This window comes from Urocitellus parryii, chromosome 15 (assembly GCF_045843805.1).
Source record: "Urocitellus parryii isolate mUroPar1 chromosome 15, mUroPar1.hap1, whole genome shotgun sequence".
NCBI lineage: Eukaryota > Metazoa > Chordata > Mammalia > Rodentia > Sciuridae > Urocitellus > Urocitellus parryii.
The window spans coordinates 6,318,933-6,342,464 of NC_135545.1; the positions used below are offsets into that span (position 1 = coordinate 6,318,933).

General features: G+C 58.1%; 1 protein-coding gene across 2 annotated transcripts in view; it reads left to right on the forward strand.

Annotated features, from left to right (window-relative positions):
• Positions 1–1,592: 1,592 nt before the first annotated feature.
• Positions 1,593–23,532, forward strand: part of Shank1 (SH3 and multiple ankyrin repeat domains 1) — a 40,843-nt gene continuing 18,903 nt past the window's right edge. For both annotated transcript variants that reach the window (XM_026406351.2, XM_077793161.1), the window contains exons 1-14: positions 1,593–1,847; positions 2,085–2,288; positions 2,800–2,871; positions 3,692–3,800; positions 3,985–4,136; positions 5,721–5,888; positions 6,321–6,437; positions 10,889–10,966; positions 11,171–11,237; positions 11,519–11,849; positions 12,683–12,876; positions 15,995–16,108; positions 16,285–16,360; positions 16,807–16,833. In XM_026406351.2, coding sequence (XP_026262136.2) covers positions 1,593–1,847; positions 2,085–2,288; positions 2,800–2,871; positions 3,692–3,800; positions 3,985–4,136; positions 5,721–5,888; positions 6,321–6,437; positions 10,889–10,966; positions 11,171–11,237; positions 11,519–11,849; positions 12,683–12,876; positions 15,995–16,108; positions 16,285–16,360; positions 16,807–16,833 — 1,964 coding nt within the window. The remainder of the gene's footprint in view (positions 1,848–2,084; positions 2,289–2,799; positions 2,872–3,691; positions 3,801–3,984; positions 4,137–5,720; positions 5,889–6,320; positions 6,438–10,888; positions 10,967–11,170; positions 11,238–11,518; positions 11,850–12,682; positions 12,877–15,994; positions 16,109–16,284; positions 16,361–16,806; positions 16,834–23,532) is intronic.

A 23,532-nucleotide genomic window follows, 5' to 3' on the forward strand; every position in this document is an offset into this window, starting at 1 on the left:
GTTTGATTCATGCCGCCCCGGCGGAGTGTGCCCGCTCCCTCCCTCGAGGCCGGAGGGGGAGGGGCCGAGCTGGTCCTGGGGGCTGGGGCAGTCGTGCGCGCGGGTGGCCGGGGACCAGCTTTTCTTTCATCCAACTGGCCACCCCATTCCTGCGGGGCTGGAGCTGGGGGTCAGCCAGGGTCAGCCGAGGGGGAGTGGCTGTGGCCCCAGATAGAGGCGGGACGTGTGGTAGGGCGGACGGAGGGTTGGAAGGAGGCTGGGGTCTCCCGCAGGGCAGGGTGGGTGGGGCAGCCGGGCTGTGTACCTGGAGGGGGAGGGGGCTTCCAAGCTCCGGCCACGCGTGGGGGAGGGGCCCTGGCCGTGGTTAGATGCTCACTCGCCCACAGTTCTTGGAACTCTCTTCCCTCCACACATTTTGTCTTCCCTTCCCCAACCCCCTAACCCATCCCCACTCCCCCAAAGTCAGCAGTACCCTCCACTGCTTCCCATCTCCATGACAACGGTGCAGGAGCCGGGCCTGGTGTTGGGGGTAGGGACCAGACCAGACATTCTGGTTTCCGGTGCTGGGGTGGGAGTAGGGGAGAACATAAGGGAGGCAGACCCCATGTGGAAGGGACCCACCTTCTTAGAGCCACCTTAGGGGAGAACCGTGAGGATGCAGAGATCCTCTACCCCTACCCCTGCCCCCAGATCTTCACCTCACTTCTTAGTCTCCTCCCAGCCACCCCCCAACCAATGCTTCTCGTTGGAACCACCAGTGCGGGCAATGCCAGCCCAGCTGCCCTGCAGCGCCAGTCCTGAAACACTCCCACAGGTTATTCACAGCATCCCACACCCACCCAGGCCATCGCACCTGGGCAGCTGTCCCTGGGACAGCCTCCCCACCCAGCCATATGCCCTCTTAAGATGCCCCAATAACTGCCAAAGGCCGTTGCTCCTAGTTCCCTAGGGTACACCCCGTGCAAGATGCTCTGATCTGTGACAACCCATCTCCATGCCCTTGCTCCCCTGGAATGGCCAACTCCCAGCAACCCTCTGCACATGTAGTCAGCCACACTCAGTGAAGTCACCGACTCCACCTGCTCATGGGCACCTCCTGCCGCCCCAGGCTCACCACACCTCCATCTCCCCTTTACTACAGCTCAGCCTCAGCCTCCCTCAGGGTGAGGGGCCAGGCCAAGGCCAGGAGGGCGGGATGCCGGTGGGTTGGTCCACCTGTCCTTCCTCAGCTAATTTTAGCTGCATTTTCTGTGACCTGACAAAGTGGGCCAGTAGCTCCCGCGGTGATTCTGCGGTTTCTGGGACACGGCCACACTAGGTCAGCGGCAAAGTGGGGCGCAGGGGGGGCAGGGGCTGCTAGCAGGGCCAAGGGCATGGAAGGAGACAGGTGCTGGGAGCATGGCGGGATCGGGGGTGACATGCACTTGCAGAGGTGGCACATGACAACAGTGGGGGAAACCTGCCCTTGACCACTTGTCCATTAAGTGGTGCCAGTGGCCTCAGAGGGGCTCTGGGCTCCTATTCTGACAGTCACCCTTGGCCCCTGCAGCCGCCTGTGATGCTGCCGTCCCCCGTCGCCCCGTGGCCCCACGATGACCCACAGCCCTGCCACAAGCGAGGACGAGGAACGCCACAGTGCCAGCGAGTGTCCCGAGGGGGGCTCAGAGTCCGACAGCTCCCCAGACGGGCCAGGGCAAGGCCCTCGGGGGACCCGGGGCCAGGGCAGTGGGACACCTGGTAGCCTGGCCTCTGCCCGAGGCCTCCAGGGTCGCTCCATGTCTGTCCCAGACGACGCCCACTTCAGCATGATGGTCTTCAGGATTGGCATCCCGGACCTGCACCAGACAGTGAGTGACCACCTACTTGCCAGAAGCAGAGGTGGGGACAGAGTCTGAGTGGCACAGGAGACCTCCGGGGCTGGGTGTCCTCCCAGGAAGCCCCCTTGGCTCCCATTTCAGACGCCATGTGCTTCCCGTTCTCCTGCCCCTGTGTCCAGAATCACCCCCCACCCCGGCTGTCCACTTCCTTCCCAACCTACCTTGGACCCCTGACTCACCCTGGCCCTGGTTGCCCCCCCCCACCAGAAATGCCTGCGCTTCAACCCGGATGCCACCATCTGGACGGCCAAGCAGCAGGTGCTCTGTGCCCTCAGTGAGAGCTTGCAGGATGTGCTCAACTACGGCCTGTTCCAGCCGGCCACTTCAGGCCGGGATGCCAATTTCCTGGAGGAGGAGAGGCTGCTGCGGGAGTACCCCCAGTCCTTTGAGAAGGGGGTACCCTACCTGGAGGTGAGGTCCACAGCCTCCTGACCCCTTCACTGAAACATGAGTCCTGTCCTAAAGCCATCAACCCCCAAACACATACTGGTTCCAGTGGAGACCTCAACAAGGGGAACTCCAGTGAGCCCTTCTGGATATCCTAGGACCCACAGGGAGTCAGAGGCCGAGTTCACATCACCATTTGTTCTGAGTGGCCTTGGGAAAAGCCCTTCACCACCCCAAGCTTCTCTTGCCCCATGGATTTGGGAAGGACCCCCAGTTACAGTAGGCATTCTAGAACATTCCTTGTGGGGTCCTCATGCCTGCTTCTTCAAGGTGGGAGTTGTAGGGAACTATGCCTCAAGGACCCAGCACTCTCAGGACAGCTCTCTGCCACCGTCTGCCCACCCAACTGAGGCTCCAGAGCTATTTCCACATCAACCCTGAGCTCCTCCTGGGGGATGAGAAGGGGTCAGACCTACCTGCCCAGGTTTCTGCTTCTAAGTCTGTGTCTCTCCCCCCACCCCACTGCTGACCTCAGTTCCGATACAAGACCCGCGTTTACAAACAGACCAACCTGGATGAGAAGCAGCTGGCCAAGTTGCACACAAAGGTGAGAGACCCCTGCTGGCCATGGCCCCCAACCTCACCCCTTCCTTCTTCCCTCTCAGGCCGCTCATCCTTCCCAGGAGCGTTCCGTTTCCACCTGGCTCCTTGGCCTCCCACTTCTCTTCCCCTGAGACCCCATGTCCACTCAGGGTCCTTTTCTTACTCCTGCTTGCCCGTCTGGGGACTACTTTATAGATGCCCTGAAACTCCCCAATCCCATAGCCTGAATTTCCACCGAATCCAAGGATCAACCCCTCTTCTCCATGGGTATTTGGTCTGGGATCTAACCCTCCAATCCTGGGGCCTCGTCTCCCGGGTGTCTCCCCTAGTCACCTAAGAGCTGGAAGGAAGTCAGGGGCTGCTGTGGCCAGAGAGGGAGGATTCTTGATGCTTCGGAAGGAAGAAACCCTGACCCCTGCTCCCCCACACTGTGCACCCTCTTTCCTTCCCAATCTTGCCATCCACTTTGGGAGCCACTTGCCTTCTGTGGCTTCTGAGCACCTGCAACATGGAGTTGGGTCACAGGGGATTGCAAAGACTCCGTGCAAAAAAAAAAAAAAAGTGAAGTATCTTATTAATAACTTTCCTATGGATTGCCTGCTGAACTGGAGCGCTGTGGATATGTTAGTACAGAACATAGCTCTTCAGATTGAATTTCAATATAATTGATGGTTCCCCTTTGCTTTTGCTTTGGAGGTGGCCACAGGAAATTTCAATGCCACTTGCGGCTAGCTGTGCATTTCCGCTGGGTGGTGTTGCTGGAGACCTCTGCCCTTCCCCCCGGTCCCTAACCAGCCTATGTTCTCTCTCTGTCCATGGCGCAGACGGGGTTGAAGAAGTTCCTGGAGTACGTGCAGCTTGGGACCTCAGACAAGGTGGCGCGCCTGCTGGACAAGGGGCTGGACCCCAATTACCATGACTCAGATTCGGGAGGTAGGGAGGAGCCCACGTTGTGGGGGACAGCAGGGGCAGGAATGCCAAATTCCCTACCACGGTCACTCCCGAGGGGGACCATGGGACCACAGGTTGTGGGTGTCGAGCTGGGGAGCCAAGGAGGTGGTGTGGGAAGGGCTGGAGCCTAAGGGCCTGCATGTGACTGGCCTTTCTTGCCCCTCAGAGACCCCCTTGACCCTGGCGGCCCAGACTGAAGGCTCGGTAGAGGTGATTCGAACTCTGTGCCTGGGTGGGGCCCACATTGACTTCCGGGCCCGGGATGGCATGACAGCACTGCACAAGGCCGCGTGTGCCCGGCATTGCCTGGCTCTCACGGTGAGGCTGCCGTGACCACCCCCTCGCCCTGGGACCCTGTCTCCATTCCCCCTGGTCCTCTCTCAAACCCTGGTTCTTTAGTTTGTTATAAATAGCTGCTCCTGCTACCCGTGGTACAAAGCCCTCTTCCACAGACTGACAAATACACAGTCCCTATTGTCATTCCAACTCCTCAGGCCCCAGGTGTGCCCCACCAGTGCAGCACCAGCTGCCCAGGTAGCTCCTGACTCTCCCCAGCACAGCCTCCTCCCTCAGACACCCAGACCGCTCTCAGCTCTCACCTGCGCAGCACCCATCCTACTTCTGTCTCCCAGGCGTCAGCCCACCTCATGTTCCTTAAAACAGCGACCTGCTGTGTTCCCACCTCTCCATGCACACGGTGGCCACCCTCCACCTGCCCTTCCTCAGCCAGTGCCTGCTGCCTCTCCTCTCACGTGCAAGTTCAGCCCTGCTTCACATCCCCCTGTGCCTCAAATGCTCTTTTCCAAATAGGCAGCCCCCCCCGTACCCACAAAATACATCACAGAAGGACCCCCCCATCAGCACACTCCATTCTCTTCATGCACAGCCCAGGATTGGCTGCACCCACGGGTGGCCGTGGACAAACACCCCTTTTCTCAGAGGATCCAGTGGACTTGGCACACCATTCTCTTCTCCAACTCTTTTCTTGAAGAACCCTTAATGTAGCCAAGCGCCAGCCACACAGAGCTGCCTTTTATCAGTGGAATCATCCCCTGCATATTCAGCCCCAGACCTCCACCCTGGACACACACACCCAGCCCTAGGCCTCCCCCAACCCGTTGCCACCGGCCACGTGGGGTTGTTTAAATTCAAATTGATTAAAATGAAGTAAAACTGCAATTTAAATGCCTCAGTCTCACTAGCCACTTTCGGGTGTCATTGCCGTCCTGTGGCCACCATAGGGGTGGCACCATTGAAGATCATCTCTAGCATTGCAGAATGTCTCCCTGGACAGTGCTGCTGCAGGCTGTCCTTACACAGGGTTCCTTCAACGCTTTCTCCTATTAGTATTCGATGTCACCCGCCTTCCACACCCAGAGGTATCCCTTAAATAGGATCATTCCCCACCCCTCAGCCTGCACCCCCAATGAGGCTGGCTCAGGACTTGCCTCACCCCACGCGCGCCCTTTCCCAGGCTCCCTCCTGACCCCTATCTTCAGGACTCTGGTCTCAGTGGCACTCTCACCTGGCCATAGGCCCTCCTGCACCCACAATTCATCTCTCCTTGTCTCCCAGTGTGCGTCCTCTGGGGTGAGGGGCACTGCAGCTACCGGCATTCTTTAATGACTCATCCACGGTCACCCGTGGATGAAAGACTGGGCAGTACGTGAGAAGGAGATGTCCTCGGAGGCATCTACCTTGTCCCCTCCTTGTTCCCCAGGGATGGGAATGGCCTGGCAAGGGGAAAGGCCTGGCCCGAGGTCTAGGAGGGCGTCATGGTGGAGCTGAGACAGGCTTTGGCCAGTGAGGGTCACCAGGATTCCTCAGCAGCACTTCAGAATGAGCTGGTTCTAGTGTGACTGTCATCTGTCCTTTCTTCCTTGGCTCTCTCTCCCTTCCTAGGCACTCCTGGACCTGGGGGGCTCCCCCAACTACAAGGACCGCCGTGGGCTGACCCCTCTGTTCCATACGGCCATGGTGGGGGGCGACCCCCGCTGCTGTGAACTGCTGCTGTACAACAGGGCCCAGCTGGGCATAGCTGATGAGAACGGCTGGCAGGAAATCCACCAGGTGCGCCAGGCTTGGCCCCAAGGGGTCGGGGTGGGCCAGGTCCGGGCCCCAAGGCATCCCAGGGGCTGGAGCTGGGGCAGGGATCCAGATGCTGGGGTCCTGGCAGAGGGCAGGAGTGAGAATAGAGTGGTCTGCACAGAGGAGAAGGTGGCTGCATGGACATCAGGACCGAAGGGGACATAGCTGGGGAAGTGAACGGCTGGATCACGGAGATGCCGGGCCTGGCCTCTCGGCCCTCTTGAGTACCAGACTGGACGCCCAGGCATGGAAATGACCAAACGTTCAGACTTGTGGAGCTGACAGCCTAGTCCTTGGGCAGGAATGGGGTGGAAAGAGAAGAGCGGGTAGATGTGGGGGTTCCTGGCTCCAGGGGAGAGGGCTGGACGGTTTCAGGCCGTGTCTGATCTGACCCTTCCATCTCTGACCTCCCAGGCCTGCCAGCGGGGCCACTCTCAGCACCTGGAACACCTGCTCTTCTACGGGGCTGAGCCTGGAGCCCAGAACGCCTCAGGGAACACGGCCCTGCACATCTGTGCTCTCTACAACAAGGTCTGACCCCCAGGGCCCAGCCGGCTCCGCACAGCCCCCTCCCCACAGCCACCTCCACAGTGCCCAGCCAGGCCCCGGGGACTCCAGCCTCCACCCCTCCGCAGTCTCTGCTCCTCCACGGTTTTCACCCTTCATCCCCCATCCTTCCATCGGTCTGTCCAACCATCCATCTATCCATCCAACAGATACTGACAGAGTGCCTTCCCTGGGTCAGGCCCAGAGCTGGGTGCTGGAGACAGTGTGCTGACCTTGTGGCTCAGAGTGAAGTCACAGGGAATCCAGGTCCCCACAGAAGCCCACCCCCAGGCTTGCCTTGGGTGGAGGTGCCTTCCTGGAGGGTGCGCCCTTGAGACGAGCCAGAGACAGCCGAGTAGAGGGCACAGCCTGTGCAGAAGAGCAGAAGGAGGGCAGGTGGGACCACTGCAGGAAGGAAAAGGGGTTCAGCAGGTCTCCTTTGCCATGTGTCTCCAGCCAGCCAGCAGGGTGCCTGGGAGCTGTGTGGGGGCACAGCTGGGGACAGAGGCAAGGCCAGAGTGCAGCCCTGGCAGGGATGAGGCAGTGTTGTGCCTCATCATCACCTGGTGGGTGGACACTGCCCCCAGGAGGTCCCAGGAGAGGTGGGCAGTCACAGCAGCAGGAGGGCTCACGTAGGCGCGGGAGCTGTGCTGGACAGCCGTTGGCCCCCGCCTGTTTCTCCACGCTCCCTGCCCTTGAAGAACTTAGGGAGACAGGGCCTGGCATGAGGCTGCTGGTCTGGCAGCCCCCTTCCTCCAGGAAGTCTTCCAAAACAGCCCAGCCCCTTCTGCTTCAGGAGAACTTGCAGTGCTGGGGACTTGGCAGGTGGCCACATGCCGCCTGGTGGCGGTGAGCAGTGAGCAGTATGCCGAACACTGAGGAAGGACTGTGTTTGTCAGATCAGACCACTTCCCCTCCTGCTTGCTTCTGCCTCTCCTGCTCCCTGACAGCAGGCTTGGCGTCCAGGTCCTCTGATTCTGAGGCCACTGTGCAGTGGAGAAGGGGGATCCCCAGTCCTGGGCAGCCTGGGGGACCCTGGACAGGCCCCTTTTCCTCTCCAAGACTCTGTCCTTCTCCCTGAAATGGGAATAAAGCCAGCTGATTAAAAGGGCTGAGTGATCATGGATATTAAGTGTTCATCCCTAGAAGACAGTCATGAGAATAATAATTGTTATTATTATTATCATTTCCAGCGTCAATCAGGATTCACTCGGAAGACATACCGTTCATTTGAGCAGGGAATATTTAGCACAAACAATTAATGATGTAGCAGGCACAGTGACTCTTAGACTGGATGAACACATCATTTCCCCTTCTTGGGCTTCCCCTGTCTCAACTGTGAAATGGGTCAGTAATTGATGCCCACCACACAGAAGGATCAAGTGGGTTAACATTTTGCTTGCTCTTGGCATGGCGGTAACAAATGGGAGCTCACCTTCCACTTCTCGAGATCCCCTGGTCTTCCCTCCCAGGCTTTAAGCTTTCCAAAGGCTGGGGCTGGGGCTGGGGCGGACCGTCTTTCCTTGATCTTGCTCCCTGGCCTCTTGGTCTGCCTGTGTAGCCTCTGTGGTGAAGGTCAGGTCCATGTCTAGATGGTTTGCTCTTCTGGGTGGGGGCTGAGATTGAGGACTTGCTCTGCCCAAGCCCCCAGCATAGAGTCTGCCAGGCTGCATCTCTGTGGAGCGAATGAATGAATGAGGAGTCAGCCATCCTGGGTCCCCGCGGGGCTGTGCGCAGTGCCCACCTCGGACTGCTCCAGGGGTGTCTGTTTCGACAGATTGAATGACTCAGGGAATGAGTGAATGAATGAATGACTCAACGAACAAATGAATTTTGACTGACAGTTCCACATCCTCCATCTCCTCATCCTTTCCATGTGCATTTCTTAAGCACCTACTGTGTGCCCCCCCCCCCGTGCCAGGTGCTGGGGATGCGAGATGAATCAGAGACAGCATCTGCCCTGGGAATGGTGGGGGGAGTTCACAGTCTGGCGCAGAGGCAGACGTAAACAAATCATTGAATCCCATGAGATAAGTGCTAGTTTGCAAGTAAATATGAGGTTCCCCAGGCATCCAGAGGAGGGAGCTACTAACTAAGACTTGGGCATTTTCTGGACTAGGGTAGAGTAGAAGAGCCCGGGAGCTAGTGGATGGTGCCTGGGCCCTGTACCCCCATTGTGGGAGCTGAAAGTGTGTGAGAATATGCAAAAATACAGGTGGAGATATTACCAGTGCCATTGGGGGACAGCATGTACATACTCAGACACACACACACACACACACACACACGCACATTCTTAGCACACACACACACAACACTAACCGGAGTGACTCTGCTGTCCAGGGGGTGGTCTTGGTGATAGGATCCTCCTCTATGAGGGGTCATTTGTAGGAGACAGAGGAGCACCAGCATGAGAAGACCAGGGTGGACTCCTGGCTGCCCTGCTAACTGCCTGTGGGTCTTGGGCAAGAGATTTGGCCTCACTGGACCCGGCCTGTGGATGGGCCTGTGCCTGTATCCCTGGAGGGTCTTACCTGGAAGGATAGGAAGAGGAGGGGCTTGTGGATACTTGAAATTAGCACCAGGGAGCCAGAGCGGAGTTGAGCTGGGGCAGCCAGGTTGGACTTGGCCAGGCCAAGGCAGGGCAGAGGAGTTTCCCCACTGACTGACTGTCCACTGAACAGTCCCTGTGTGCAGGTACTATTCCTGGTGGCAAGTGCCACGGACAATACAATGCCCTGTGGAACTTACCACATACGGGAGGAGATACCAAAGAGAAAAATGACATCAAAACGGAATGTCAGGACATGGTGTTGGAAAGAAATGAGTTAACATTGGCTTCAAAGAATGCCTGTCACATGCAAGAGTGTCACATAAAAATAAATAAAACAATTAGAAAGGAACAGGACAAGGGAGTTCCTTTAGACAGAATGTTCAGAGAAGGCCTCTCTGAAGCATGGCGGCACATGCTGTAATCCCAGGTAATTGGAAGGGGAGGCTGAGACAGGAGGATCAAGTTCAGGCAGGCAAGTTCAAGGCCAGCCTTGGCAGCTTAGTGAGACCCTGTCTCAAAATTAAAAGATTAGGGATGTAGCTCAGTGGGAGGATGTTTGCCTGGCATATGCAACACTCTGAGTCGCATCCCCACTACAGCAAAACAAAACCAAAGCACTTATCTAAAGAGGTGGCATTGAGCGAAAACCTGAATGAAGTGAGAAAGCAAGCAGTGGGGAGACCTTGGTGTGAAGAATTCCAAACAGAGGGAGCAGCAGGTACAAAGGCCCTGGGGCAGGAGCATGCCTGACAGAGGACGAAGGAGGCCAGGGTGGCTAGAACGTGGGCAGCAAGGAAAGATGGTAGAAGGCGAAGTTGGTGGGTAGGGGCAGGGCAGACAGCTCAGGTGGGGCCTTCTAGATCATGGCAAGGACTTGAGGATAGACCAGAGAGCACTGAGGAGTGACATGCGGTTGATATTGATACAGAATCCATAATGGCTGCAGATGGCATCCCTGTCCCCACTGCCCCCAGTCCTCAACCCTCTGTCCTCCATGGTGTGTGCCCCCTCCCTTCTGGACCTGGCAAAGTCTGTGGTTAAGATCAAAGGCTTTAGAGTCAGACAGGTGTGGGCTCAAATCCAGGTGCTGATAGTCATTCACTGTGTGACCTTGAGCTCCTCTGGAGCCTTAGTTTCCTCATCTGTAAAATAGGGACCATAATTTCCATCTCACTGAGTTGTTAGGAAATTCGGTGAGCTCAGTTCTGAAGGGCTGAGCACCCGACCTGCCACGTAGTAAGCCCTTCCTAAGATTTAGAGTGGTGGTTCTCCACTGGGTGCTTCTGCCCCGCCCCCCCCACACACACAGTTAGCAATGTCTGGAGACATTTTTGGTTGTCATGACTGGGGAAGGGACTGCTACTGGCATCTAGTGGCAGAAGCCTGTGATGCCACTCTACACTCCACAGTGCAGAACCTAGCCCTGTGTGACAAAGGCTCATTGGCTTCCAAAGCCAGTATGCCCAGGTCGAGAAGCCCTGGTTCCGATCAGCACCGTCCGGCAGAATATAACGCAAGCCGCATCTTCCGCATGTCCTTAAACACCTCGTGGCCACGTTTAAGGAAAAACCATCAAGCGAAATTCATTCATTTTAGTAGCATCTTTTATGTAACCCAATGTATTTAATATCTTCTCACCTCAATACAGAATCAATACAAAAATTATTCGAGATGTTTAATTTCTTTTGCGCAACTCTGTGTAAGTCCTTGAAACAGGAGTCTACCTTGAAAGTGCTGGTGGGCTACACTCACCGTGAGCGGCTGCGCCCTATGCAGCATGGGTTCAGGTGGGTCATTCCCAGTGCAGTGCCTGCGTCCACTCATGGTGACCTTCATCTTTTTTTTTTAACTTTCATCCTGTGCCCCTGGCTGTCACCTTCAGGAGACCTGTGCAAGGATCCTCCTCTATCGAGGCGCCAATAAGGATGTGAAAAATAACAATGGACAGACACCCTTCCAGGTCTGGGGCTGGTAGGGGGTCAAATGGCTGCAGGGGCCGGGAGGGAGGATGAAGAGGACCAGTGGACAGACAGTTGGGACAGGAATGGTGGGAGGGGTGCCCCTGGTCAGGGAGAGGGGAGGGTTTGGGCTGGAGGGGACCTCAGGTGGTTTCCTGTCTTCTCTCCACCACCTGGGCCACCCCTCCCTGTGCCTCTCCCTCCAGGTGGCCGTCATTGCTGGCAATTTTGAGCTGGGGGAGTTGATCCGCAACCATCGGGAACAGGACGTGGGTGAGCAAGTGGGGTCTGGAGCGAAGAGGGGGGTCTGGGACAACTGGGGTTCACAATGGGATTGGAGGGGCTGGGGGCTTGACAGAGGAGCCAGGATGGGATGGAGAAAACCCCAAAGGGCCAGAACGGCCTCAAGAGTGGTGGGGGGAGCAATCCTAGGCCCTTGCTCTTTCTCATCTCTGTCTCTCTCCGGCCCCTCCCCCACCACCTCTTGCCCATACAATGCCACCTGCCTTTGTCACCTCTACCTCATCTGCCCCCAACCACCACTGCCCTCTCAGTGCCCTTCCAGGAGTCCCCCAAGTATGCAGCACGGAGACGGGGACCCCCAGGTGCAGGGCTGACGGTGCCCCCCGCGCTGCTGCGGGCCAACAGCGATACCAGCATGGCACTCCCTGACTGGATGGTATTCTCCGCCCCGGGGGCCTCGTCCTCTGGGGCCCCTGGCCCGCCCTCGGGACCCCAGAGCCAGTCTCAGCCCTCGGCCCCCAGCACCAAGCTCAGCAGTGGGACCCTCCGAAGTGCCAGCAGCCCCCGGGGCGCCCGGGCCCGCTCCCCATCCCGAGGGAGGCACCCCGAGGAGGCCAAGAGGCAGCCCCGAGGACGACCCAGGTAGGGAAGGACTCGGTCCTGGTCCCACAGTGCTCTGCCAGCCCAATGCCCTCCTCAGAGCTGACACGCTCCCCAAGGTCAGCCCAGCTGTTCTGCTCCTGTCCTAAGAGGGGAGAGCCCCCCCATCTAGGTGTCGGTCCCCAGGGATAAGTGGGGACATACCAGCTGCCCTCCTGACCCCCTCCCCAAATCCCCCAATTGTAGCTAAGCACCTGTGCATGACAGGGGCCTGGGACTGGGGGTCCCCAAAAGAAGGATCAGTTCCAGCCCCTGAGGACAGACAGAATGTCAGGGTGGGGTGAGCAGGAGGAGGGTTGTGGGCAGGGGCAGGGGCTTCTGGAGGGGTGTCCAGACTTGGGGATGAGCCCAGGGAGGAGAAGAGGGAGGATGGGCAGGAGTCATTCGAGGGCAGGGAGGCCGGCCTGGGCAGAGAGAGCAGGGCCAGCTAGGCACAGCGAGGAAGTGGGAGAGGCCGGGAGGGGTGGGCAAAGGACCTGGACCCGACCCAGGAGGAGGCTGGGAGTCGCGGAGGGCTCCTGAGCTGAGGGATGACACAGTCCCAGCTCCGTTTCAGGAAGCTGAATCAGGCAGTGTGTGCAGGACCGTGGGAGGGGGCAGAGCGGAAGCCAGGAGCCAGGAGAGGGGGCTGGGGTGCATGGGCAGGCAGAGGGAGCCTCTAAATGCCCTCTTCCCCGGAGGACTCCAGAGCTGGGAAACCCACTCACCCCTCCCCCACTCTGTGCGCCATCCCCCTCCCATCCGAGGACCCCTGTTCTCCCAGAGATGCCCCCTCCCTCCACGCCCCCTGCCTCTTACACCCTCTGTGTATGCAGCTCCAGCGGGACGCCCCGGGAAGGGCCAGCCGGGGGCACAGGGGGCTCAGGGGGCCCTGGGGGCTCCCTGGGCAGCCGCGGGAGGCGGAGGAAGCTCTACTCAGCGGTACCTGGACGCTCCTTCATGGCTGTCAAGTCGTACCAGGCCCAAGCTGAGGGGGAAATCTCCCTGAGCAAGGGCGAGAAGATCAAAGGTAACGGGACCGTAGGGGCAGCACTGTGGGGCCAGGCGGGGGCAGGTGCGCCACAGTCTTTGGGAGGAGACGTGGTGAATCTGGGCAGCACCTAGGCACCTAGAATGTCTCTTGCACTCTGGGGACCCCAGTGAGCCCCAAGAGGTCCCTCTGCCTTGGAAGAGAAGGCACACTGAGAGGATCCTGCCAGGAGCAGGGTCCCGGTGAAGGAGGGAAGGGAACTTTCGAGGGACCCTGCGGCTAGGTTGGAGTCTTTCACCACCTGGTCTCATTAGATGTCTGATCGCCCTTTCTGGAAGGGGTCCTGAGCACCATGGTATAGGTGAAGGGACACAGATGAAGTGACTCGCCCAGTGTCCCCAGTCCAAGCCCAGCACCCTTGACTTCACCTCCTGCCTCAGCCAGGTGTTCTCATCTGGGAAATGGGAGGGTGCTCTGAGGAGGTGGCAGGTGTGTGAGGCTTGGCTGAGGCCAGGGCTCCGTCAGTGGGGGCTGCTGATACCAGGGTGGCCTCTCTGGTTTTCCCACTCTCCCCTGGAGAACAGTGCACTGGCCCCGACGTGCAGACCCGGCCGGGCCTTCGGTGTGTTCTTGGATAGCACAGTGCTTTGGAGGAGGGAGGTGAGCTGCAGACACGAGGTCAACCCCAGGAGAAGGAGCAGTGTGGTGGCTGAGAGCCAGGCTGCCTGGTTCAGATCCTGCCCCACCACTTCTGAGTGGGCCTCAGTTCCCTCATCTTTAAAATAAGACCCTTACAAGGCTGGAAATACCCTTATAAAGCATTTAGACCAATGCTTTGCACATAATAAGCCCTGAGTAAGGTGTCATAAGTGGCCCTCCTTCAGGCACTTAGAGGAGGACAACCCGGCCACCCAGACTAGCAGAGGAAGGCCTGAAGAGGCACGATGGGACCAGGTTGGTTCCTTGGTCTGCTTTGTCGTCTGTCTCCCCATAGTCTGAGTTCCTGCAGACAGGTCATTGGTCTCTGGTCAACAAGGCCCAGTTTAGTGACCCAGCACACAGGAGGCCCAGCTCCCTCTGCTCCCAGAGTCAAAGCCCAACCTCGTCCCCTGGCCTCGGCGCCCTCCTGCCCACTCTTCCTTCACGCATGCGGTTCTGGAGACCTTCTCCTTCTCTCTGCTCTCCACACACTTTACATCCTTTTCTGTGCCAGACTCTTCCTTCTGCCTGCAAAGCCCTTCTTCCCGCTCTCTGCCTCCTCAACTCCTGAGATCCTTCAGCTCTCCAGCCAATATGTCAATCCTCAGGGGACCCCAGGGCCCTCTGCCATCCAGTTTATGCACTCCCATCTGCCCTCTCTCCCAACACCCTGTTCTTTTCCTTTGAGTTCTGGCCTCACTTTCCAATCCTGCAGTGGCTTGTAGAGTTACTTCTCCAACAGCCACTTGTCTGGGACCTCCCTGAGGGCAGGAGCCACAGTGATTGTGTGCAACAGTGTCTACCCTGGTCATGACTGGCACTAAATAAGTATCCATCCAGTAACAAATGACTGATTACGAGACTGCCCAGCCAAGCATGGCACAGCCAGCCAGGAACCCAGGCCCCTGGACTTGCCATCTCTGCTCTTGTGCATGACCCTGGACACCTCAGCTGAATTCCCCACATCCTATCAAAGGAGGCTGTTTGTGTAGGGAAAAGGATCTCAACTCCTAGAGTGGCCTGAGCCATCTCCAGATAGGGGATTTTTTTTTTTTTTGTCACCTTCAGTGTCCTCATGCACAAAGTGGAAAAACAGTTGTTCCCTCCCTGGGTGGGTGCAAAGACTGAATGAGGTGGAGGAGTGGGGACAGAGTCATGAGGATTGCTGGGAACAGGGAAGACGAGTGTCTATCACTTGTCAGCAGCAGCAGCAGCAGCAGCAGCGAGCCTTGGATGAAAAGTTAGCAGCACATGAATGACTCAAAGCATCAGCTCTGGAAACTGATCTGTGTTCAAAGCCACCCCGCCAGTGACGGGCCCTAGAACCTTGGGCAAATGATGTCGCTCCCTGAGCCTCAGTTTCCTTGTCAGTAAAACAGCGATAGTGAAGATGCTCACTGTAGGGTTCTGGCACAGAGTGAGAGCTGGGTAAACGTTGCTAGCCTGGTCACCCGTCTCTGTACCCAACGCCAGGCATGTAGCAGGCAGAGGGTGAAGATGTGCCCACTGGCCAAGAGGTGGAGCTGGCAGCAAGCATCCTGAGTTGTGGTGAGGAGAAGGAAGGAGGAGATTTTAATTTCTTTTTCTTCCGAGAGCCAAGGGAGGCCAAGAGGCCGAGGGGGGGCCCTGGAGGAAAGGATAAAAGACTTGAGTGGCAAGGACACTTCAGAATGTGGCAGAAGCACGGTGGCAGGGGGAGCACAGCTTGTCCTTGCAATGGCCACCCAAGTTCACAGGGAGGGCCTAGGATGGTTTAGGGGAATTATACAGCTTGGCTGCGGCTGATGACCAGGGGAGACAGATAAGGACGGAGGACCTGCCCCTAACCTGGGAGGACCATGTCAGGAAATGCCTCCCCCCCACCCGTGGCTCTTTTCTTTTTTTTTTTTAATTTAGTTTTATTAAACAATACCTTTCTTTTGTTTATTTTTATGTGGTGCTGAGGACTGAACTCAGTGCCTTGAACGTGCTAGGTGAGTGCTCTACCACTGAGCCACAACCCCAGCCCCATCTTTTGTTTTTTTTTTTTTTTGGCACTGGCGATTGAACCCAAGGTTGTTGGCACTGAGCTACATCCATCCCCAGACCTTTTAATTTTTTTGAGACAGGGTCTCACTGAGTTGTTTAGGGTCTTGCTAAGTTACTGAGGCTGGCCTCAAATTGCGACCCTCTTGCCTCAGCCTCTGGAGTCCCTGTGATTACGGGCATGTACCTTCAGGCCCAGCTCCCCTCACTCCCTATGTTTCTTGATGTCCCCCCTGGGTCCAGAAATCTTGAAGGTAATAGTGACATGGTTTGGTTCTCCCATGATCCCCTCACCCTTCTCCAGACATTTCTTGAGGATGCCCGTAAGTCAGGTGCTAGGGATTGTGGGCAGGCTACGTGTTCAGGAGTGTGCTGGCGGCTGGGGAGCAGCAGAGACACCTCAAAATGTTCCCATGTCTCTGCTCCCGTCCAGTGCTCAGCATCGGGGAAGGAGGCTTCTGGGAAGGCCAGGTCAAAGGTCGTGTTGGCTGGTTCCCTTCTGACTGCTTGGAAGAGGTGGCAAACCGTTCCCAGGAGGGAAAGCAAGGTAACAAGGAACTCCCAACTGTCCCCAGTACACCCTAGAATCCTCATCTCCCTTCCTCTCCTCCTCCTGGGGAACGGGTGGGGTGCTGGAGGAGAAGGAAGGCTCAGGTCAGGAGCCTGGGGTGGGTTCATGGATTCCAAAGCAAGGGTTCAAGATTGTTCCCTGTCCTCCTGCAGAAAGCCGCAGTGACAAAGCAAAGAGACTCTTCCGGCATTATACTGTGGGCTCCTACGACAGCTTTGATGCCCCAAGGTAAATGTCTTTACACTCTCAGGTGCCCCCCACCCTAGTCTTCCTGCAGGCTCCACACTTTAGCTATGTCCACCAGCTCTAAGCCCCCATCTCATCTCCTCCCAAAATTTGGAGGGGTGTCAAGGGTGGGAGAAGGCAGTTGGCTTCAGACAACTCAGCCCAACTGCAAACCATGCTTGGCAGCCACTGAGACTGTCCATTTTGGGGTAGCCAGAGACTAATGAGGTGGCTGGGTACCCCGGGGGTGTTCGTGTGTGTGGCTGGGTGGAGGTTCTGGTCTCCTTCATGTGCCCCATCGTGCAGTCACATGCAGTGGAAGTGTGTGTGCATCCCCTGCCTTGCACTGGTGTAGGGAGGGGACGGGCAGGGCCAGGTGGGATGGGGTCGGGAGAGGGGCACACTGACACCTTTCCCCTCCCTGGCTGCTGGCTGACTTGCTTCTGAAGCTTGATGGATGGGATTGGCCCAGGGAGGTGAGAGGGGAGGGGCAGGGAGGGGACGGGGTCAGGATGGGAAGGACGGGGGTGCCTGTGGGGTGAATGAATGTGTGCGTGTGCACGACCAGAGCTGAGGTTTCCCAATGTGTGGATGTGTGTCTCTGTAGGTGTGCATGACACCCATCCGTGTGCATGTGTGGCTGGAAGGCCTTTAGATGGAGGTCCCTGTAAAAATGCTCTGTCCCTGGAAGGCCTTTAGATGGAGGTCCCTGTAAAAATGCTCTGTCCCAATGCTCTGTGCATTTGTGACTGTGCTAACTGTGCAACTGGCTCTGCATATCTGTGCTTCTCTGAGTCTGTGGGCAAGCACTGCCAGAAGTGTTCATGTGTCTGATCACACATGTGGATAGGCGGGTCTCTGTACACATCTGTGGGTCTGTGCATGTTGCTGTGCGTGTCAGCACAGAGGAGTGTGTGCATGCATCTGCATCTATCTGATTGATCTGGAATTCAGGATCTGGAATGCTGGGGGAGGGGAGAGCAGAGGAAGGGAGGACTGCAGGGCTTGGGCTTCCAGAGGGCAGGGCTGTGGGAGAGGGAGGGTCATAATCTGGTGTCTGAGAGATGACACTCTCCTCCGCCGTCCCACAAGCCAAGGAAGGGTCTCCTTGTTCATAGCGTCCTTCCATTAAATGTGTCCAAACCTATGTGTCTGTGTTCTGGCCAGTGGGGAAGGGTCAGGGTTGGGGTGGGAAGAGAAATGACAACATGGGGAGAGGGAGTGGGACTGGAATGCCACCCTGCGCCCCGAGGGTCTGAGGCGCTTGACCATTGTGCGTGTTCACCTGGCACGTCTCCGGCTCTGGGCACCGGGTGAGTATCAAGGTTTCCCCCACCCCTGGTGTCCTTGCTTCAGAGAGTTGGCCTCTGCTTCTGTCTCTGTCCACATCTCTCTGGGCCTCTCCTTGGCCTTGGTCTGGGAGGTCACTTGCTTCACCAGCTGTTTGGGGGTGGTCCCTCTCTACCTCCTTCCCCTCCTGCTAGCCTGTCTTGCTGTCTACTGTGGTTCCTGTCTTTTCTCCTCCACTGCTCCTGGGGCTCCCTGTGCTGCTGTGTGTGTGGAGTGCCTGAGGCCCCCTCCTCCTGCCTTCCCTGTGTTCTACCTGGCCCTTTCTGTGGTGACCTGGCCTGGCCTCTGTCTGTCCTGCATCCCACTACTGGGCCCCAGCACCCCTGCTGGAGCAGGGCCATTCAGCTGTGTATCCCCCTCCTGGTGTGTGCCACTCTCTCCTCTTGCCGGCTTGGGGTGCTGTGTGTCTCCCTCTGGCAGGGCTTCTGGGCCATGGGGGAGGGCTGTCTTGCCTCCCCAGGGGCCAGGTCTGAATGTCCTGGACTTCCTTTCTGGGCCCTGTCAGGCGGTGTTGGGGTGCCTTGTGTGTTGGTCTGTGGTGGTGGGTTGCGTGTCCGCTCCCGGGGCCTCTCTCACCCGTGGTGTCCCTGCCCGGGAGTGAGGTTCTGTCCATGCGTCCCTGCACGCGGTTGCGAGGCATCTTGTGTGATGTTGTGCGTCCCTCTCCCCGCTCTCCCTCGCTCTGCACCTGCGCGGGAGGGCTCTGGAGGGGGGAGGGGGGTTAAGGGGGGGCAGACCGGAAGTGCCTCCCCCTTCTCCCCCCGCGCCTCGCCCCTCCCCCTTCTCCCGCCAAGGGGGCCCCCGCGTTCCCCTCCCAGCCCCCTCCCCCTGCCCGGCCCCCTCCGCCACCCGGCGCAGGACGCCAAGGGGTTAAGCCTCCCGCCCGCCGCCGCCTCCGGAGCTGTCCGCGGTGCTGAAGCCGGCGCCGTCCGCGGTCCTCGCGCTACCGCCGCGGCCCGACCCCGCGCCCCGCGCCCCCGCGCCCCCCGGCATGTGAGCCCCCGGCCCTGCCCTCCCTCCAGCGGGGGGGTGCGCGCCCCCTCCCCCTCCCCCCTCCCGGCGCGGGTCAGCATGAGGCGGGGCCTGGGGGCCCGGACACGGGGGTTCGGCCGAGCGGGGACGGGGACGCGGCGGCGGCGGCGGCGGCGGGGGCGGCCGGCACCGGGACCCGGGCCGGGGCCGGGGCCGCGGCGGCGATGGCTTTGTCTGCGGTCGGCGGCGGCGGGGGTCTCGGGGGCGGCCCCGGCGGGGGCTCCCTGCCGCAGCCGCCCCCCGCGCTCTCCTCCAGCTGGCCGGCCCTGGGGCCCCGGCGGCGCAGCGTCTGGTACATCTACAGGTAACCCAGCGCGCCGCCCCTTCCCTGCGGCCAGGCCCGAGGCCCCGGCCCGCTCCCGGGACCCTGCCCGGCCGCCAGCGCCCCTCCGAGGGCTGCCCCCAGCCCAAGACTCCCCCTGCCCTCCCTGCCTGTCCCTAACCTCGGCCCGGCCTAGAGCCCTTCCATCCCTCGCGATCCCTCGGCCGGCTCCCTGGGCCCCTCTGCTAGAGCCCCCGCGCACACTCCTCAGCCCCCCGACCGTCCCCCACCCCCCCCACGGTTCCTGACCCCTCTCCTCTTCCCGCAAGACCCTTCCCCAGTCTGGCCCTCCAGACGGACCCCACTCCAGGTTCAGCACCCACTGCCCCTGCTGCCGCCGTCAGCGCCCCCATTCTGTGCAGCCCTCCCCGGGGAGCCACAGTGGCTTCCCTCAGGCACCGACACCCCCAGGCCCCTGTTCCACTGATCCCCCTTTCCCCGCCCCTCTTCCCGGAGTTGGCAAGTCCCCCCATTCATACCCCTCTCTCCCATTCACAGTCGTCCCCCCATCACACACGCAATCCGCCCCCAGTCTCCCCTCCCCTCCCCTCCTCTTTTTCCGCTGCGTGTCACTGTGCGACTGTGCGTGTGTCAGTATGGCTGTGTCGATATGCGTGTGTGTGACCGCCTGCAGCCGTATGTGTATGTATGTGTGTGAGACGGAGAGAGATGGGGAGCTGGCGGGCTCCTAGCCCACCCCACAGCTGTGTCCATCTGTGTGGCCCTGTGTGACAGTGTCTGTCTCTGTGTGACTTGGAACAATAGTGAGGCTGTCTGGGAAGTCGTGTGTGTGCGTGCGTGCGTGTGTGCGTGTGTGTGTGTGTGTGTGTGAGAGAGAGAGTGATGGAGTGGATCTGTCCCAGGGACTGCGGCTATGTTTCCCAACACCCCACCTCCAGTGCCCAGCCTGCCCCTCCCCCACTAGCCCCTTCACTGGTCCCTCTTGTGTTTCTATCACCAGGTGCCCCTCCCCTTGCCCCCAGGGGGTCTTGCGTGGGTAGGGACCCTTGTGAGCCAGAGGTTCTGCCCTCTGCCCATGCCGGGCACGTGTACTGGGCCGCAGCTGAGCTTCTGCATGGGGAGCCGCATCTGCTTGTGTTTGCCACTTCTCAGCATGGAGAAGGGGGCTGGCCTCCCTGTGTGGGGGCCTCTGGGCTTGCTGTGGAGATGCCCATGGATATGGGCACACGGGGAGGGGCTGAGCACCGGAGGGGCGCCATGTACAGCCGCAGGCGTGGGGCTGTGGGATTCTGAGTGTGTGAGGAGGACCTCCGCGTGGGGGTGGGGGAGTGGACGCCGCAGTCTCCGCGTGTGGGATCCAGGGAACAGGAGCTGGCCGCCGAGCTCCAGAGGCCTCTCAGGGACGCCGAGGGATGGCCTGGGGGAGAGCGCTGTGCCAGCTCCTGACAGGCAGGTAGTCCGCACCAGAGAGCGTGAATGGGGTGCAGTGTGGGTAGCACATGTGGGGGAGGGGAAGGTGGAGGGGCCTGAGTAGGAGCGGGAGGGACAGGGAGAGTGGGGGTGCTGGAGTAGGGAGTGGATGCTGGAGCATGGGGTGTGTGGAGTGTGCAAAGAAAGGAAATGGGGTACAGAGGGAATGCGGGAATGCGAAGAGAATTTGGGGGTGGGGATCTGGGCAGCCTGGAGAGCAGGGGAGAGGACGCAGGGAATGTAAATGAATGCAGCTGCGAATAGAGCTGCGGAGGGTGCTGGAGGGTGCTCGGTGGGTGCTGGGGAACTGAGTTGAGGATGCAAGGAGGAGAGCTTCCCATGGATGAACCGGTGGGGTGGAAAGTAGGAACTGAGGGTGATTTAGGGGACACATACAGAGGAGGCCAAAGAGGACGTTGGAGAGATGAGGCTAAGGAAAGCAGGGAGAGGTGGCATGGATAGGGTGAGGAGGTCACAGGAGCCTGAGGAGGACATTTTGGGGAAGGGACTGTGGGAGGTGGAAAGATGGTCCCCTGGGGTCGGATAAGGGTCTGCAGAGGGCTGTGCAGGCTGGTGGAGTGGTTAGGGTGAGGAGGAACTGCAAGATGGTATGGAGTGAGGTCAGGGGGAGGAGACAGGGGAGACGAAATACAGAGTTGCAGGAAGCTGGGGGACAAGAGGGCAGTTGAGAAATTGGCGGGATGGGGGCCACCACAGATAGCCAGGGCTCATGTGACCCAGTCATGAGAACGAGGAGAGAGGTCCCTTATGGGATTCAGAGGTGGGAATTGGGAGGGAAGGTCAGAGGGATGCTGTGGTGATCTGGGGGGTGTTTGGACACTTAGGGTATATGGATTATTGGGACATACTGCTTATGGGAAGTTTAAATCATGGCTTCCACATTTTTTGTAGCTAGTGTGATCTTGAGCAAGTTTTTTATCTGTGCCTCAGTTTCCTCATCTGTAAGATGGGAACAATAACAGTTAATGCCTCCTAGGACTGATGTTAGGATTAAATGAATAGATAAACGTGAAGTGCTTAGAACAGTGGCATTTAGCAGTTCAATATGTGTTACTCGCTGTGTGGTTGGCATAACTTGAGATAAACTTTAGGTGCTGGAGGACATTTCCTGGTGATTTTGTGTATGTGCTCAAGGTATTTGGGTGCAATGGAGTAGAGTGTATTATTACTGCAGTGGCCCAGGTATTTTCTTGGATATTATTGAATGTTATTCACCCTGTGACTTCAGGCAAGTTACTTAACCTTTTTTTCCTCTGTTCCCTCACCTGCAGAGTGGAAATGGTACTTACATGTACCTCACAGGCTGGTTGTGGGGGGACACATGAGTGCTTTGCCTGTGAGGGGCTTTATGTACAGCCTGCCCATAGCAAGTGCCTCTATCACAGCATGGGGTTTTACTGATTGTGCTGTGGGATGGAGGATTCTGAGGCTTGTGGATGGAGAGTGAGGAAGGTGTGGGGAGGGGGAAGGTGGGGGAGGGAGGGGTGAGAGGTATGAATGAAGGAAAGAGGTAGTGCTGCTGGTGAGGGATAAAGGGTGCTGATGGGCACTCTTGGCTGCAGGTGGGGCCTGGAGAGCTGGAAAGGATATGGGAGTAGCAAGGACATAAGGCTTGGAGGAGGTTGTCAGATTGGGGGCGGGGCAAAAGTGGGGATGAGGATGTCACCAAATGCACGGTCAGGAGCAGGCAGCCCTGACTTCAGAACCAACTTCTGCTGACCCTACCTCCCCACTGTACCTGCGCCCAAGGCTTCTTGGCCCCTTGTCCTTCCTGTTCCCCTCATCTCGCCTCATTCAGCCCTTCTCTCCCAGCAGCAGCTCCATTAGCTGCAAAGGTGGCCAGGCGCTGGGCTGCATAGGTCAGGGGGAGGAAGACATGGTGAGTGTGGTGTGGAAGTGTTGATTGGACCAGGGTGAACTCTCCAGCAAGGGCTGCGGCTCAGATGTGTCTGTGTGTACATATGTGCTGTCGAGCACATTAAGGCGCGCTAAGGAGTGTGGAGACGGGCTGGCAGTACACGTGCACATGCTGAATACGGTTGCTATGATACAGATGTATAGATTTTACAGTGGAACTGGTGGGGTTCATGGGAGTATACAGGGGTGCCTGTGGGGGTGATGCCAAAATACACTAGAAGCACATTGGGTATTATTGGCATGTGCTGGGATGTGTCAGGGGGTGTGTTATGGGAATACACTGAGATTGGAGTGAGGGGGAAGTTATTATTGGAGCATACTGGGATATGTGGGGGTGTTACTGAAATATACTGGAGTATTCGTGGAGGGCTGTTTTGCTAAATCTGTGGGGGCAGGTAATTGGGGAGCACGCTTGGCTATTATTGGAGTGTGCTGAAGCTGCATGGATGTTACTGGGGTATGCTGAGGGGGTCTGGGCATTGTTGGCATACCTGAGGACGTGCAAGAGGAACAGTGGGGAGGGTCTACAAGTATGCAGTGTCTCCAGCTCCAGTTATTACTGAAGGATGTTTGGGGCCAAACAGGTGTGCATTCTGTGGCTCCTAGGTATTCTTGGGGGTTCAGAAGGGAGTGGTCTGGGTCCAGGGTGTTTGAGCATTCTTGATGGACCTGGGGTCTTGGTCTCCCTGGAGGATGAGCTGTGCATTGCTGAGATATACAGTAGTGATGTTGGAATTTGGGACAGTGGTCTGAGCAAACCTGCACAGGCGGGGGTATAAATGCAAAGTTTTCAGTTTCATTGATATTTACTGGGTTTGTGAGCATTGCCCAAATGTACTGGTGGGACTTGGTGGCTTTCCTGAGGACTGTCAGAATATTCATGGGGAGTTCACATTTTACTAGGGCATACTGATGGCATTCAGGGGATGCACTTGAGATTTACCAAGGCCTAAATAAAGCCCACTGGAACTTTCTGCAGTGGTGGAAATGTTTTGTGTCAGCACTGTCCTGCATGGTAGTAGCCACCAGCCGCATGTGGCCACTGTGACTGAGGAACTAAATGCTTTTAGTTTTGATTAGCTTTCATAAAAATAGTCACATG